This window comes from Lissotriton helveticus, chromosome 6 (assembly GCF_964261635.1).
Source record: "Lissotriton helveticus chromosome 6, aLisHel1.1, whole genome shotgun sequence".
Taxonomy (NCBI): domain Eukaryota; kingdom Metazoa; phylum Chordata; class Amphibia; order Caudata; family Salamandridae; genus Lissotriton; species Lissotriton helveticus.
The window spans coordinates 1,791,855,937-1,791,873,566 of record NC_136067.1 but is presented as its reverse complement, the minus strand read 5'-3'; the positions used below and the strand labels follow the sequence as shown (position 1 = coordinate 1,791,873,566).

At 40.7% G+C, this 17,630-nt stretch overlaps 1 protein-coding gene across 1 annotated transcript in view; it reads left to right on the top strand.

The window, feature by feature from the left end:
- Positions 1-17,630, top strand: part of DYNC2LI1 (dynein cytoplasmic 2 light intermediate chain 1) — a 352,340-nt gene that overhangs the window by 39,088 nt on the left and 295,622 nt on the right. Inside the window, exons 2-3 of the mRNA XM_078647108.1 lie at positions 1,948-2,068; positions 9,071-9,105. Of these exons, the coding sequence (XP_078503234.1) occupies positions 1,948-2,068; positions 9,071-9,105 (156 nt within the window). The remainder of the gene's footprint in view (positions 1-1,947; positions 2,069-9,070; positions 9,106-17,630) is intronic.

The window sequence follows — 17,630 nt, the reverse complement described above, 5'->3', positions numbered from 1 at the left end:
CTTCCCAAATATCCTGTTAAAAATTGGCATCAGATGTTTTGCAGCGGAAGAACACAATAAAATAGTGCCCCCCCCCCAAAAAAAAATAGGATATCAGATGCATTTATTCTACAGCGTGCCCAAAGGTGTACTATTCCATAGCAATAAAAGGTTGTGGTTAGCTTGCTCACTTTGAAAATTACACTATGATCTCAACAATAAGTCCTCTTACAATATTTATTCTTTTTCATCAGTTCATAATTTCCTGCACCAGTTTTTTCCCTAAAATAGTCTACCTACATAAACACTCACATTCTAATCATTAATTCACTAACTACTTTTATCCTAATAGGACCATTTTTCAATCATGTACCTCAATCTATGCCTTTCACCGGGGGCCCAACTCTTGCCTTCTAATGTTTCCATCTATTTATTGCCATTCTTAAATTTTAATATATCAACTTTTCTAACATAGTTTTGGCTACTTTCTTATTCTTAGCAAAACCAAAGGGGATGATGCACGGAGTGTTGAACATTGCAAACACTCACCCCCAGTCAACTTATCTGGGTTTAATCCATCATCCTTCTTTAGCTCACTCCGCCACCCCAGTTCAGACATGGCCATGTGCAAATCAATCAGACCCTATGCCTCACATGAACAGTCCAGCCCGAACTGCCAAGCCATGTCTTCCCTGGACCGTAAAGGAGCATCCTGGGACCGGTTTCTGGCTAATCCGCCATCATCAGCCAGGCTAGCTTGAATCCAGTGGCAAAGTGAGCAAGAGACCCACGTCTGGGCACACCCTGCCAACTTAGGGCGAACAAAGCAAAACCAAAGGGGATGATGGACGGAGTGTTGAACATTGCAAGCACTCTTCAAATTTCTTAGAATACAACACTAATAACTGTAAATCTTAAAACCATTTGATGATTTTCTTTTAAACTATCACCTGTTCAGAACTAGAGATTGGTACAAGTATTTTGCAAAACAGGTACATTCAATTCATTAAAAAAAAAAGGTTCACTAGCGTACCAAATTAGGCTTTAAAAATACCCCTGTTCGCTCTTCCCATTTCCTGAATCTTACTCTAGGCTTATGATGACAAGAACCTTTCACATTTTTTCTAACCGTTTGCCATTCTCAGGACAAAGTCTTTTTTTAGAAATCCACCAATCAGGATTCTGTAAAAGGCGTAGCATTTAGTGTTCATATAAGTGAATTTAAGGTGTGCATAGAAATGTGGAGAGGGTCCGTAGTCAGAAATTGTAATTGTTTTATTATCACAACGTATGTGTTCTGTAAAATAGTGTATTCTCTGGTGTTCAAAATCTGTGTGGCTTTTGTTTTTTTTTCCCACAAAATGTATACCTTCAGGGAATGAATTGGGAATTGTAATAGGTCGCAAAAAAGGACCGAGGGAACAGTAAGAGAGAGCTATGAAAAAGGCCAAGAATGGGCAGGTTCAATTTTCTTTATGGGTTACAATTACTTAAGTTGACCTTCCATGAAGATTTGTATCAAATTTAGGAACCTATTGTGATCTTACATTTACTCAAACTTTGCACCCCAAATTCGCGAGTTTCCCCATACAGGCTTGAGTATCTTACTGAGTCAATATTTCTTTCTTTTCACTAAGGTACTTGTAGCACTGTTCATGTGATGATAGTACTGATACTAACAGTATCAGAATGCAAAGAAAAACCCCAAACTGGATGTGCTACTCATAAATGGACCTGCTAGATGGTGCCAATTTTGTGCAAAGCCTATCTAAATTGTGCACCAGAAGGTGTGCATGTGCAGTTGAATTTGTGTGAAAGCAAATTATCTTTATGAATTTTCTTAAAATCGTCATGCATGCAGATTAAAAACAGATATTTTGGGGTCGAGCTTCTTACCTTAAAACACTTTCAATTTGAAGTTTATGATATGATGTAGATGATTTCATATTTTGTTTGTTTCTCTGTCAGTGATAACCTCTGGGATATAGCTGTAGCTGAAGTTCAGAAGAAGGAGAACCTTGAAAGCCAAGAAGATGATGGAGCTGAAATCTGGGAAAGATCAATTTTCTTTATGGGAAATAAGCAAGGGGTAAAGAAAATTCTTTGAATACATTGTCACATGATACTTGTGTGTTCCTCTAGAGCTGCTGCTATACTGTTCTTGTTAAGAAATCCTGTAGTTTTCTAGGCAGTTGATGTACATTCTCAGGTATTTTCAACGGTGGCCAATTAACACCTGGGAGATAAGTTCATACTTAATAATGCCCATATCTTTGCCTTTTTATGTCTTTGGTAAAGATGTTTTCCCAAATTATGTAATGCCATGGTCACTGGAATTAGATTTTTAGAGATGCAGTTAAATCGCATGTAAAGAGGTATCACCTTGGTGCTCAGTAGAATTTGACAGCTTTATACAAAAACAAACTGGAGTTGAGATTCTTCACATACACAAACAGCATTTGCAGCTTATACCATAGCCTTTCCTAATTTAAATGAGTTTTTTGTCATTTCTGAAGCTGGTATAGATTACATACATTTCTCCTCAAGAACACTCTGGATGCTCGACATAAATTGTATAGAAAGCAGACAAAACTATGATGGGCAAAAATTGCTACTACTATTGAAACTACAAATCCAGCAGTTACTTAAAGGACGACATAATGGGTCTAACTTAGCGTGTTTACTAAAGATCTCTAAGAGAGACAGTTACACCTCAAATCGATATCAACACCTCCTTTATTTCCGTCTACAAGACACTGTGTTTAGCTGGTTCCATGTGACGTGAGGTCGGCATAGATGTGATATGGAAAAAGTGTTGTCTACCTTTATTTTTATCCGATATCTTTGCTATATTTGAAGTAAACATGATCTAATACAAGCATTAAATTCCTTGTACAGTGGAATATCGTCTGTTTAGAAAGACGTGTTGAAATTTACTAGGTTTGTGCTTTAGCCCTTGCCCCATACCTCCTGGTGCTTATTAAAAAGCACCTACATTCAATCTCTGTAATCGAACTTCTATATGAAATGTCACCCTCTATTGTGTGTGGCAACTCCCTGAGTTGACTCCCATTTGCAACATCCATAGGAACCACAATAGGTTGCCCCCATAGTGCAATGTATTTCTATTCATTAGTGAATCACCAACCTAATTATATTTCCCACGTCTAAAAATATGACATCCCAACAGGATTGGTGAATAATAGTACATCACTATATGCAGTGTTCACTACTATGTTTAGCAATCAACAGAATTTACAGACAAGTTTTTTCCACAGATTCATGTGTCAAATTAATTTATTGCACAGTTTCCATTTAATTTATTTCCCAAATTGTTTTAGATATTTTATATACAGGTCAGCAAAACAGGCTGGAACGTATAAAACAACTTTGGAAAAAAACTTGTGCACAAAGTGCAATGTGAAACATTTTCGGTGGCGTTATCGGGGCATTACTAGGTTGGTGAGAAATGTGCTCTTCCTCTTTGTTGATGTGCCCCACTTTGTACCACCCTTGTGTGTCAGTTTGATGGCAATACTTATCTTTCTCTGCATCTTTGTTCTGAGTATTTTAAGCTGCATTATTAGTTTCAGCAGTAGACTCCCATGGTCCGGGAAAGGAAGAGGGCAGAGGGTAGTATGGAGGAAGCAGTCAGTCACTAAAGCTAATTCTGTTTCATCAGCATTGGGGTGTGATCTCATGTATTTGAAGCCAAACCATTCCACTGTTATGTCCAAGTGTAGAACCCAATACTTTGGGATGGTTGAAGTCTCCCCCTTTTCTATTGATCTATTCGCATAGTATTTACAATCATGAAAGGGGATAAAAGGATCTGTGTGCCCGTAGCAGATTATGAAAACGTATTGACCGGACTGAGTTTGGTTTATGTGCTCACAAGTCTTGGCAACTGAGGACAGGCCTTTTGCCTGAATCCCTGGGACTGCATTCCCCTCCCATGGTAAGGCGCACAAGAGCTCAGAAGCTCCGAAAGCAGCACACTACCAATCTGCCTTATACCCCTTTGGGGACTGATGTTCAGAGGTGACACTCTCCAGAATCTCTAAATCTGCTCTGCTTTGGCCTCTTGCTTCCTTTGGCTAGGCTATCACAAAATATTATACACTTTGGACCCTGTTGCGCTATCAAGGTTCTGTTTTGCGGTTGGTTGTATCTAAATAATTGACTCTCTTTGCCACCTCCTGCAACTGCAGCCTCTGCTATGCAGCTGACCACAAAACCCTGCGCGAGGCTGATGCAGAAGCTCTGCATCCTCGCACTGCATTTAGCACTGACTACACTGTGCGTGCTCCAGTTCATAACTGAGTAAGACAAAAACTGAATGCTTACATTGCCTCAGAATCCAGCCACTATGCTGTGACAGTCATTTCCTATTAGCTTTTGTTAAGCTAATCCAAGTGAATGCCCCACAGAGATATGCTGGACTCACGTAGTACTTGACTCCTGTCATAACCAGGGCACCCTCAATGCTTGTCATAAGAATAGCATTGTTGCCCCTTAGTTACACAGGCCTCAAGAGATGGCCTGACACCTACATCCTCCTTGGTGCCCCACAAAAGCCCCCCAGAAAATGTATATGTGGCAAGCTGTGACATGTGTGCCACCCCATTAGTGCCCAAACTTGTGCAGCAGAAAATCAAAGTCATTGGCACACTGAGCACATCGATGGTAACAAGCGAGTGATACATGTGGACTTTGTCTTATATGAAACACCATCAAAAGTGCCAAACCCCAAGTCAGAGCTAACTCACTTTATCACATGTTGATAGATGTTGTAAGACCAAATTTGTTTCAACAAACTCCTCATGAAGTAAGTTAAAGATTTATGCCTTTGGAAATATTGTCCCAACTATCACTCAAAGGGATGTTCTCTGAAAATATCATCCACAATTCTCATCATACAAGAGCGGAGCTTTTTGTTGCAAAACAAGGCACTGAAACTCATTACTCAAGGAGAGCTTTGAATAATCTAGTATGCCATTAGTACTCAGGCACGGGAAGTATGCAAGGCGAGGGAGCAATGAGTGAATAAAAACATTTATAGAGCACGCAGCTACTCAGGAAGAGTGTCCAGGCGCTAAAATGACTATCAAACCAGCTGCAACCCCTGAAAGTGAGAGACCAGGATTAAACTGTAGCTAGAAAAGAGGAGAGCTAGACTAGTTGTGGAATAGCCAGGTTTTAAGCATTTTCCTAAAAACGGCTAAGTCGGTCACAGTTCTGAGTATCAGTGGGAGAAGGTTCCAGGCTTGGGCTCCCAGGAACCTAAAAGAACAACCGCCTGTTTGGGCGCGGCGTGTCCTGGGGGTGGATGCCAGGCTCAAAGTGGAAGACCTCAAGGTTCTAGGCGGCACATAAAGTGTGACTCTCCTTCTGAGATGCTCTGCACAGCTTCAGTGAAGGGCCTTGAAAAATAGCACCAGAGCTTTAAAACTCATACTCTTTTTTTCCTGGGAGCCAGTGAAATGCCTTGAGGTGCAGGGAAATCGGAGTCCTGGGCTTAAGCTAGAGAGCCGCTCTGGCGGCCTCATTCTAGACCACCTGTATGCGGTTGAGCAAATACTCAGGGAGGCCCAGGTACAGGACATTGACATAGTCCAGTCTGGAGGTAACCAATAAGTGTACTACGGTCTTCCCGTGCTCAAGTGGCAAAAGGGGGAACATTTCCTCAGCATCTGCAGAAGCCCAAAACAAGTGCCTGCTACCGACTGGACTTGAGATCTCTTCAAGATAGTACAGTCCATCATGATGCCCAGATTTTTAATGGAGTTTTGCGCAGAGAGAGGAGGTGACATATCCACAAGCCACCAGTGTTCCCACTCATCAATGGGCGGGGAACCAAAAAAAAGTACTTCAGATTTATCTGGGATACATTTTAACTGGTTCCTCTTCAGCCACGAAAACACCTTGAGAGGCATGTACTGATCTTCTCTCCCTCAAAGTCAGCTCTCTTGTCGCAGGTGAAAAGGAACTGCATGTCGTCAGCGTAAGAAATAATTTTTGCGCCACAAGCCTCCGCCAGTGGTGCCAATGGGGACCTATATAAGTTGAAGAGAGTAGGACTCAGTATCGAGCCCTGAGGAACTCCAACTTTTAGACTGGGGATGGGGGCCGCAAAGGGAGGAGTCCAGACTTAATGGCTTCTGTCCTCTAGGAAGGAGGCAAACCGTTTCAGGACCGTTCACTGGTGTTGCATGCCTTGGAAATAAACTCAAAAGTTCCATATCCATGTCACAGTCGAAACAGTGGCAATGAGCAGTCAGCATGTGGCCTTCCGTATATGTACAAAAGTGCAAGAGAAAATACATTGACTGGGGAAGACCTACATTGAGAAGGTTGAAGGACCCATGCTGTGTATTTACCCAGTTGCAGACACATTCCAGCACAATAGCCTCACACTGCGCATGTTTTATGTGAATATGCTCCTGCCCAATTGGTGTATAAAGAGGAAATGACACCTCATGGCGAATATGGATGGCCCAGTGCTAATGAATGGACTTTGACCTCACATCTTAAATGTGAATGTGCCATGGAGTGAGGAGCTTGAAAAGGCATTGCAAGAAACAATTACCACCATCCTATGTCTAATACCATTAAATAATACATAATACATCCAACCTAAACTAAAGGAACTATCATCAGATGTGAACTTTACTGGGAAGGGTGGTTGTAGTCCTCTTTATACAGATTTTAGGTAATGAAGAGTGTGACCTGGTAGTATATGCTGAGCATAGGGACAAGTCAGGAATTTTGGTCCATTTGTTATCACTCATCTGATCAATCCTCTTGTCTTCTGATTGAAATTACCTCACACTTAGAAGATTCACTCTGCCTTCCGTTCATCTCATTCTAAACCATATCTTCAGATTTTTATCATCCACTTTCAGGTGAACCACTGCCAATTAAGGCACAAGGAAAACTGGAATATGTTCAAAAAGATTGAGTCTTGGATTTTCAGAGGTTGTCTTCTATTCTTAAGTCACTGGAAAACCTACCCATTTAGTGGGCGATCAGGAGAAGATTTTTCTTCTGTTCATGCTTCCTTACTGGTTTGCTGTTTCTGTCAACGGTGTAGTCTTAAAACTAGAGCCTCAGGAGAGGGCATTCTGTTACAACTGTGCCTAGACCTCGCCAGAGGCTGTCCACTGTCAGAGGACGTTTGTGTGTGTGCTGCACATCCATATGAAGGCTGTTGGAACCCATGCCCAGCATTGCGCTTATAATTCTGTGATCGCAGTGACCTGGAGGGGTGTTCCACAATCAGTTGGAGCCACAATCAGGTGCAGCCATTTGATGGCAAATGTGGCAGCAGGAAAAGTAAGTCAATCTTGGCCTTCTTTATGTGTTATAGTCTGAAACATGATTCTGAAGGGAAAGGAGTGGTCAAGCATATGAATTACCCTTCCCAAGATGATGGATTGTTCAGAGGACATTAATCCAAGATAAACTATCAGTCTTTCCTGTGTGTTTGTTCCTCTTTAAATAATGTATAAGGGAGGCAGTAACTAGACGAAGATGGACCGCAATGCATTCATTCCCTATTTTTCGTAGCATTTTTTGCCCACTTGCTCTCTATTTTTGATGCTGATTCATTGCTTGTTGCATCTGGATTCCATTTGGATTCTATTCTTACTCTCTGTGGCTGATGACAATGGGAATTTAGTGTGTGGCTTATCTGCTAAAACATCGCTCTCTATTCGCTCTCATCGCTCTCTTCAATTAAGCATTATCAGATTGCCGGGAATATTATTTACTTTATTGATTTTTCTGTTCTAAAGACCCTCTTAAGGAGTCACCTCACACCTTTCGCATGTGTTATACTGTGCTGGGTGATACCATGACTGATGTGAGGAGTTGCTGTTCCCTCAGGCAATCAAGAAGGAAATTGAACAAACCTTCTCCACATCCAGTCTTGTCATCAGCCTGCACATTGCAAAATTGATACTGCAGCTTTAAGAGTATTCCTTTCAAGTCCTAGTCATCTGCTACTAAGAAGATGGTTTGATTAGTTCTCAAGCCACAGAGGAGAGCCACAATCCTTATCGTCATCTACTGTGGCTCCCACAGTTTCCAGCTGGTTCTGTTTACCAGCATCTGTGGAGGTAAGGTGGACTCTAGGCAGTGTTTCTTGTCAGTTCAAACCCAGTTTGATTCTGGTGTACCAGCTGGGGAATGAGGTTTTTTTCACTCTAGCAAGGATGGCCTATCATCTTTGTCAATATGTTTCTGTCGCAAAAATACACATTTTTGTTTAGTGACATAAGTTGATAGGGAGAGGCATTTCATGTGATCTTTCCGTGCTTAGGTTATGTTATGTTATTTATATTTATACAGCGCACAGCTGCCCCAGCGAAGGGGCGTCCTGGCGCTCTGAGAAGGTAAACACAACACAACATCAATAAAAGGAAAGAAGCAATCGGGAGTTAAACAAACAGAAATATTTTAATGGCCCGCCTAAACTGAAGTAGATCATCTATTGCCCGGATCTCAGTAGGAAGGGAGTTCCACCACTTCGCGGCCAGCACTCGAAAGGAGCGGCCGCGTAAGATGGTAATCATTCCTTTACGCCTAGTTTTAGGAAGGAATCTCTTTTTGCTCGCCCTCTTTTAAAAAGCTGCCAGCCATGATGTAAAACAATTAGTGAAATATTAATGTAATTCGGTGTTGATGCCATCTGTCCTGAGCTTTTCCTCTGACTATTCAATTAATGGCAGTAGGTAGTCTCATATTCTTTACATATGTTATCAGGATCTAAATGGATCTAGCATCAGGTGCAACTATTTCTCCACAATGTCTGTGATGTTTCATTGCTTCTTGTATATGACTTTAGCAACAGTGTCTGATTAAGAAAACTCTAAGGTTACTATGGATCTCTAGGAGCAAATTATACTCAAATCCAAAGTTGTTTTACAGTAGTGAATTCTATTCTTAAAAATTGGCTGCTGATAGGGCTCATTATGTTTGCTTGGGCAAGTTTCATATTTTCATGCATTGAGGTGGAAAACGTGCATCTAATTCAACTGTTCTAGTTTTCTCCGCAACAACTGGTCTAAAATGTTCATTTATTTTTCAGGGCAAGACCTCAATTATTCTCAGGTGCCTTGACAGGTAGGCATAAAGATTTGCCACATTGTTTTTTTTTCAAGTACTTATGTTGATAAATAAATAAAATGGTATAAATAAAATGGTATACCTAATTAATTGATATGTACCTGTGTCAATGATGTGGACATTGTGAAAAACATACAACTGCAATAAAGAATAGTTAAAAGAAAAAAAATGGTTTGTCACTTTGATTAAACTCCAAAATGGAGAACGCGAGGCTAATCAAACTAGTCTGACAAAAATACATTCCAGGGAAATGTAATTATGAGGAAATACCTTTTCCATGAAAATCCTAAGATTTTTATGGAAAAGTATAACAGACCTATGTTTGAATGCAGTGTCCAGTTTAAATAATCAAAATGAGAAGGTTAACTGGAAAATGCAAGTTGTGGTATTTTTTAATGTTTACAACAACGAGACGAGAAAATCAAGAAGACAAGGGGAAGGGAGGTAAAGAAGAAATGGGCTACTGAATATAAAAGTGAAAGAAGAAGATAAAGTAAATGCAAAAAAGAAAAAGGGCGATTGGAAATGGAGCAAGGGGGGTGGCAGGGACACCAATAAAAAAATAAAGAAAGGGGGCCAATTATTTAACCAGCACCATGGAGGCGGGGGGGGGGGAAGAGTACAGGAGAATACGTTTGAGTGCAGGTTGGAAATTCACCCTGTAAATAGAAAAAATTGAAGACAGTGCGTGGGGGGTTGGTTGAGGGGCAGTAGGACGTCTTAGGAGGGGGAGACATTAAGAGTAGAATGAACAGAGAGTGCAGGAAATCCCCACTGAAAAAGAGAGAACAGGTCCAAAGAAAATCAAAATATATATTTTTTAAGTTGCACTACAGACATTCGCCAGATTGGTTTTGTCAAGCTGATGAATAACATTCAAGATGAAATACTTTTGGAAACACATTTGACAAAAATCAGCTGTATGAACCAGTTTCCTAAAGTTTCAGATTAGGGGCTTGTAACTATTACATCAGATAATTGAGCTATGGGCTACTACAACAACTAATATCTCATTCTTAGAAAGCAATCTGCTGTAACACTTCATTAACGTTTTCCTGGATATTGTAAACCACAGTGACTAAAATACAACCCTCCCAAATACACCCTACAGAAAGTATCCCTAGAGGCTAATAAATGATGCATTATTTAGCATTAGAGCCCCTTGATATGATGGCATGCAAAAAAAAGATTTTGGCTCCCCCGGCCTTCAGATTCATGTAGCTAACCTCCGCTGCGTGAGGAAAACAGACTGAGTTCCCCCAACCCTTCCATGGGCGTAGTTCACGAGTGATACCCTTACTAACTAAATTCATTACATTGCATGACAGTAAAATCGATTCTACTATATTGACCTAACCTCTACATCACAGGTTAAGTATAGATAAGGGAATGTTGGGTTAAGAATAGTAAATAAATACTTAACTCTCAGTGTACTAATTCGGTTGATGTTGTTGATGCAGTATTATAGTAGGTCAGTAATAATGAACTTGCAACCTTTCAAGAGGATGGACTACTTTGGAGATTACCTCATGCCTGCGAGAGTCTCTGCAGAATAAAATATACACATAGGATCCCCACTTTGTTCTAAGAAGTCAAAGACTACCACACTATATCTTCCAAGCCTCTATTTAATGCTAACCAAGACCATGATTAATGCAATATATTTATTATAAAAAAAATTGTAAATCATTAACATAGGTTAGTATTAGGAATGTGAACAGATAGCCCATAATAACATTTTAAGTATTTACTAACAGGAAGCTACATTTGAGTTTCTGCCAATTTGCTGAAATGTAAACCATCACATTTCCTCATACCTCTCCTTAGGTCAGCAAAGGTGAGCACAGCCTCTGTGGTAGATCTGATGGTCTTCCCCCAAACGTTTTACCTCATTCCTGTTTGCTAGGTTTTTTGGTATTAGGGCTCTCTGCACATTACCACTGCTGACCAGTGCTAAAGTGCATGTGTGGACTCCTTTAAACATGGTGAAGGTTGCTTACACCCAATTAACCCTTTTAATTGACTTGTTGTGCAACCTACTTAAGTAGCCTGCCAAACAAGGTTCAGGGCTGCCATTGCAACCTGTGTGTGCATTTTTAAACTGCTTTTTTTACCTGGCAAGATAAACCTTTTGCCAGGCCTAATCCTTCTTTTTTTAATTCATATACGCCACTCCAGGGTAAGCCCTACACAGCACAAAGGGCAGGGTGCAGAGTGTTTAAAAAGTTGGACAAGAACTTTCAAGTTTTACATATCCTGGTAGTGAAAAATTCTTAAGTGTGTTTTTCACTACTGCAAGGCTTACTCTCCTATGAGATAACATTGGGCTACCTTATTACATTTAATAAGTGGTAACTTTCAATGAGGAGCTGGTAGGAATGTCAAATTTGGTGTTCAAGAATTGTAATTTGTAAACCCTCTTTAATGGTAAAGTTGGATTGTAAGTCACAGTTATGCAAATGCCACTTTCGGAAGGTTGTCACTTTCTTGTCCAAACCATTTTGTGCCTGCAGCCTGTATCCTGGGTCACATGATTATGTGTAGCTGGTAGTTGGTCTTTGTGTATTACTCCCAGAAGACAAAGGGGAAAAGATGTTGACAGGATAGCCCTTGTGTGGCTTGATTGGGGAGAAGCAGTTAATTACCACACTTGAACATCACAAAAGCTCTACCTCAGTACACTCACATAAAGGGTTTGACTCTAGCACCAAGACAAACTTAGGCCAGGGCAGGGAGGCAGGAAATTCCAAAACACCTCTGGGGGTGGAAATCTCCAGAACCATCTCCTAATTCAAAGCTGGCACTTATTATAAATAGTGGACTCTCAGACTCAACTCTTCATTACATTCTTCATTACACTCCTGGAATAGTGGTTACTATAGAAGAAGGTTCTGCTGCTTGAGGCTAGCCTTACTTGCTGAGAATGAAGACTGGACCTACGCCCTTTATCTCAGGCTGAAGTTACTCCACGGGATGGCTGACTGACCTGTTCTGAAGTAAAGGGACATAACAAGCTCCAGAGGCCTCCCTGCATCTGGAACTGCCTGAGCCATGCTGGCCTCTGTTGGAGTGAGTTCCTGATCCTCACTAGGAGCCTCTCGGGTCTGGGCCCTAGGTGTGCCTTCAGTTGAGCTCTTCTGTGAAGAAAGAAGAAATCCTGAGGTTTTGGTCTCTTTGCGACCATAAACTGGCCCGTTTGCACCCAGATTTTGCCACCCGTGCCGACTGCCAATGCGAATCTCCAGTGAACCCGACTCTTCGTGCTACAGTGACCTCCAGCAACGACCGTCAACGCGAGATCTGCACTTCATGCTTCAGCATAGACAGCCGGCACTGATGCCCAACAGATGGTGAATCTCCAGCAACGACCATCCGGGTTGCCCAACAGTATCTTCATGCTACAGCGATAACTATCCTCGACACTCTCCCTGCTACTTGTGGCCTCTTCCAACGCAAATTAAACTTTTGGTGTGGGACTTTAGAAAGTCACCTTTTCAGCACGACTAACCTGGTTCCTCTATCCAGCCCATGCTCCATCTCGGTCGGCCTGAACTTGTGACTTTCATCCGTTCTTGCACGGCTAGAAAACTGCAAGTGGTGCTTTGTGCTTTTAGGAGCTATATTTATCATAAATCTTTAAAATTATATGTCTGTGGTCCTTCTGATTGGACTTTTGTCATTTGGTGTCAAATAATGTATTAGATTTTATTTTGTTTTTCTAAATTGATGTGGGATTTTTCTTGTACTGTCTTTTTACTTTATTACTGTTTGTTTGCTGCATAAATACTTAACACATTGCCTCTAAGTGTATCCTGATGGCTTTTGTTCTAAGCTACCAGAGGGTTGAGTGCATGTTAATTTGGGGTTTGCTTGGGTTTCACTGTGACACAAATTGTGGTTGCTGCTTGAGTAGGGTTCCACCTCCCCCCCCCCAAACAGTAACCCAATTTCCTATAGTATGTATAGGTGATCGATGGTACTCAGGTGTGGGGCGCATTGCTGACCAACTTAATATCAGGTGTAATTGAGTGTCCCCCTCTTAACGATTAAAACCCATGGTGTTTATTAAATTTCCCTACTAGAAATATGAGAATTGTCTTTGTCAACAGACTCGCTGAATAGTTGCAGAATTGCACAGAATCTGCACATGTTTTTTACATGATATTGATGAATACGGACAATGTCAAATATTTATTAAGGTTAACGTAAAGATAAATATGGTATATGTACGGTATTATGAACCAACAAAAATGTCCCCATTGTGAATTCTTTAGTACAAAATCACCAGGGCACATGTATCACAGGCCAGAGTTCTGAACAGCTGTTGTGTGTGGACTATTTCTCTATCAATAGACCAGATCACTACTAGCAATCACAATTTCTCCTGCTCCTACAAGTTGGACATCTTTCATTTAGGTCCCATGCTTTTAAGTGATCTCCATTCCACATTCATTCTCTTCAACTTACATGCTTTTTAGGAAAACCCTCTTAATTATTTTTGTGTTCTTAGTTTTTGCTTTTATTAGTATGTGTTATGAGTTTTTTTAAATGTATCTATTACGTGTTTTTATACACACGTTTACATAAAACATTTTGTGAAGATCTCGATATTAACCTCAAAATCAAACAATAGCAAATACGACTCTCTCAGAATAATGTGGATTGACAAGAAAAGTGCAATTGACCATAGCCTTTTTTATTGAATTAACCTTAATCAGACCAGGGGCCAGATGTACAAAGCTTTTCTGATGTCACTGACGGCCTGATTCACAGAATCAGGCCATTTGCAACTGTATAAAAGTATTTTTAATGTACAAAGCCCTAATTGCGATTAGGTAACCTATTACCGAAATGCAAATTGAGTTTGGGCTTCGGTATTAGGAAGGGGTGTGTTTAGGTCGTCCCTTCCTAATGCCGAATCACAGTGGTATGTGTAAATGTTTTGTGACCAAAATGCAGTTGCAATACATTCACATTTTACCACCTATTTCAAGGAGGTGGTAACACATTCGTAAATGGGAAGGGGTCCCCGAAGGGCCCCTTCTCCTTTGGGTATGTTTGTCAAAACATTTCTCAAGAGCAGACAGTGGTCCCATGGACCACTGCCTACTCTTAAAAAATGAAAAGAAACTTTTCATTTTCATTTTTTAAATGAAATGTATACCTTTTTCCTTTAAGGAAAATGGGCTGCATTAAAAAAAATACACCGACATAGTGGTCTGCTGACCCCAGCAGGCCTCTATCTCTGTGATTTCTGTGGTTTGCACAATGGGATGCAAACCGAGACCTACCTCATAAATATTACTGATGTAGGTCTATTTGCGAGCCACTGGGAATTGCAGAAAGTGTAAAGCACATATTTGTACATTGGTGTTTGCGATTACCGAATAGTGAATTGCAAACATTCGCTATTTGATAATTGCAAACCTTTCCCTGTGTACATCTAACTATTAAACATGTTTTTACTGACTGATCAGTATCCTAGTTTAATATTGTGCAACATACAGGAAAACACAGTAGAAAACTGCGTTGGGTAAAATTAAAATTCCATAGATCAACAGCCATTTATATAACAATACAAATACAATAATTCACACCTTAATAATTTGCCTTAAAATATTGACTTTAAGATATTCCTTTAGAATTTTCCTTGATTTATGAGCCTGCTAGAATGTTACATGCTCTAATGCATCTGATCCACGTATGGCTGATAACCAACATTCACTTCCTGTGTCTCAATAGGAATTTTTTGTCACTGTGATGCTTCTTATTAACTAGCCATTTTCTTTATAACTTAGATCTTAGAATATTTCAGGCATTACTAAAAGAATCGTCTTTGGTTTCAGGTTAAGATCATTCCCAAAATCTAGGAACACTTTTGAAAAAATACCTCCCTATGTAACTCCAGTTTAATATTACTTCTTGTGAATATGAGTCAAGTTGTCCAAGGCTTTATATTTTAGGTATCGCCTAGAGGCAGCTGTAGCTGTGTGGTGAGAACTTGTGTCTTTACACAATACACAACAAACAACACATACTACACAACATATACATAGACACATACATACATACAGAAAAATAATTAGCTCACAGTATTTCAAAGATGGGACATTTTTTGTAATTATTTTTTTTATGCACCAAACTCCATGCTCTCTTTTGGGTTGAGGGAGCACCTCATCCGAGCAGGGATCATATGCCTGTAAAATCAAAATCGGCATGCAATGCAATGTGGTTCTCGTAGATTCAGAAACTCTTTCTTTACCTTTTGCCATTTCCTCGGGCCAACTGATCTCGAAATGTGCGCAGTTGCTTGGTTACTTAGCTAGAGATGTGTTCAGAGGAATCTGAGAGCTAAGTATTACATGCTAACTATCTCCTGTACGATTACCAGTCTGGCTTCAGATCATGCTGCAGCATGGACACCCTTACCGTATTCATCGTAGATGATGCACTTTTGCCCCCAGATGAAAATGACCACTGCCTTCTAATATTGGTGGACCTCTCTGGTACCTTCAACACTGTTGACCATCTGACCCTCATACACATCTTCAGGTAGCGAATAGGATTCAGTGACAATGTTCTGTACCGGTTCTCCCTTATCTTTCCAACTGACATCCGTTTGTTCATTTGTGCACCTTCTGATCTCAAAAGATCCCTATCACCTGTGGAGTTCCCCAGAGTCACACAATGTTTTGTGTCATCTTCAGCCTCTACATGGAGAGGCTTGGTGCTCTACTTACAGAAAACTGCATCAGGATTCACCAATGTACTAAGTCTTCTCTGTTTCAGACTCCCAATGCCTCAAACACTGATTGATCATTATCCAGACCACCTCGATGTCCAACGCCAACCTCAAACTCAACCCAACTAATACAGAATACCTGTTATTTGTGAAGCACAACAAACAAGAAACAGTATCAAAGAAGTGAACCTTAACATCTTTGACTTTCAACTTTTACCAAATGCCAAGCCACTTGGATTCATCCTCATCATCATCCTTACCGTTAAGGAATGCATTGCCAAAGACATGGCCTGGTATTAGCTCTCTCTTCTAAACCGGGTGAAACCATTTCTTCCATAAAGTGACTTAAGGTCTGCTGTTCAAGCCCTCATACTCTCGCATTTGGTTGATTTTAATGTCCTGCTCCATGGCCTCCCAATCTCCATACTGGCACCCCGTAAGGGCTTCCTACATGGCACAGCTTTTTCTTCCAGGGCCTGAAAAATGTTATCACACCCCCCCCTTTACTGATTGAACTCCATTGGTTCACTTTCCTGGCCCACACTAACTTTAAAGCCTGCTGCATCATTTCAAAATCCAAAACGATCAGCAACCTCACTTATCTTGTAGACAATCTCTCCATCTTAGGTATTCTCTGCACACCTGCAGCCAGCCTTGACAGCATCAGACTGCGGACTAAGAATAGTTAAAAAAACAAGCCATCTTCTATATGTGTACACAGGATTTAGAATAGCAACCCCGTATCAGAACTGCCCCAACACTGCTCCAATTTAGGAACTTGTTGACTTAGTTCATTAATAATAACCATAAAACGTGCGCGACCTGATAAATGGCTACCCTGGTGTTACTTCACAAGCCGGAAATCTTTTACTGAGAAGCATCATTGACTGCTCATTGGTAGTGCTGGACTCGTAGTGGCCAATGCTGTCTCAAAGAGCTCTCTGTGACATTTCTATGGCCTGTAGCATCCTTTCATATCCGTGATGTGTCCCCCGGTTTGGCACACATATTCAGCTGCACTGTCCCAACAGTCGTCCCTTCTCCGCCACTATACTACCTGCAAGAAGTGAGCCTATTTTCACCTTAGATTGCAAAGAGCCCGTTTACCTCTCTAGTTGTCTAGGATGGGACTCGAAGACAGTGACTGAACAGTACTAGAATCCTGGTGTGTTCTAGTTGCGCTGTATGTTTGTTTTTCCACCTGTCTTGCTCCTACTTCACACTCTTGTTTTCTGTCGTTAGATAGCACCTTCCGTTCTTCTGTGTAACATGTTTATTTGCGTCAAGAGTCCTGCATATATTCATTTATTAAGTGTTCGTGATGGGCGGTCCAGTAAATTATCATGGAGCGCAGCGCTGAATGGTCTTACTTGGCTCTAAGAGCCTGGGCATGAGGCGAGCCTTGCATACATTTTGAATGTAAACCAAACATCAAACATCATGTCAAAAATATCATAAAGTCTCCCTGAAATTCAGTGTATTTATTTAGCACAAGGAAGCGTTTCACCTTAAGAAGTCTTTATTAAAGGTGAGAGTTTTTCAACTAGAACATAAAAACATTCCTGTTTCCCTGGCCCTGATGACAATGCTATTAGTGAACTAGTCAGCAAGGAATTAGCTATGACTTAAAGGTGGCTAACATTCTTATTGTAAAGAGAGCAACATAACAGTCTAATAAATTACAACGCGCAACCAGAACTCACTTATTTCAAGGTGATAATAAAAAACAAGCACTGGCAACGCCTCCAGTTCCTGTCTACCTAAGCTATTGAACTTGCCA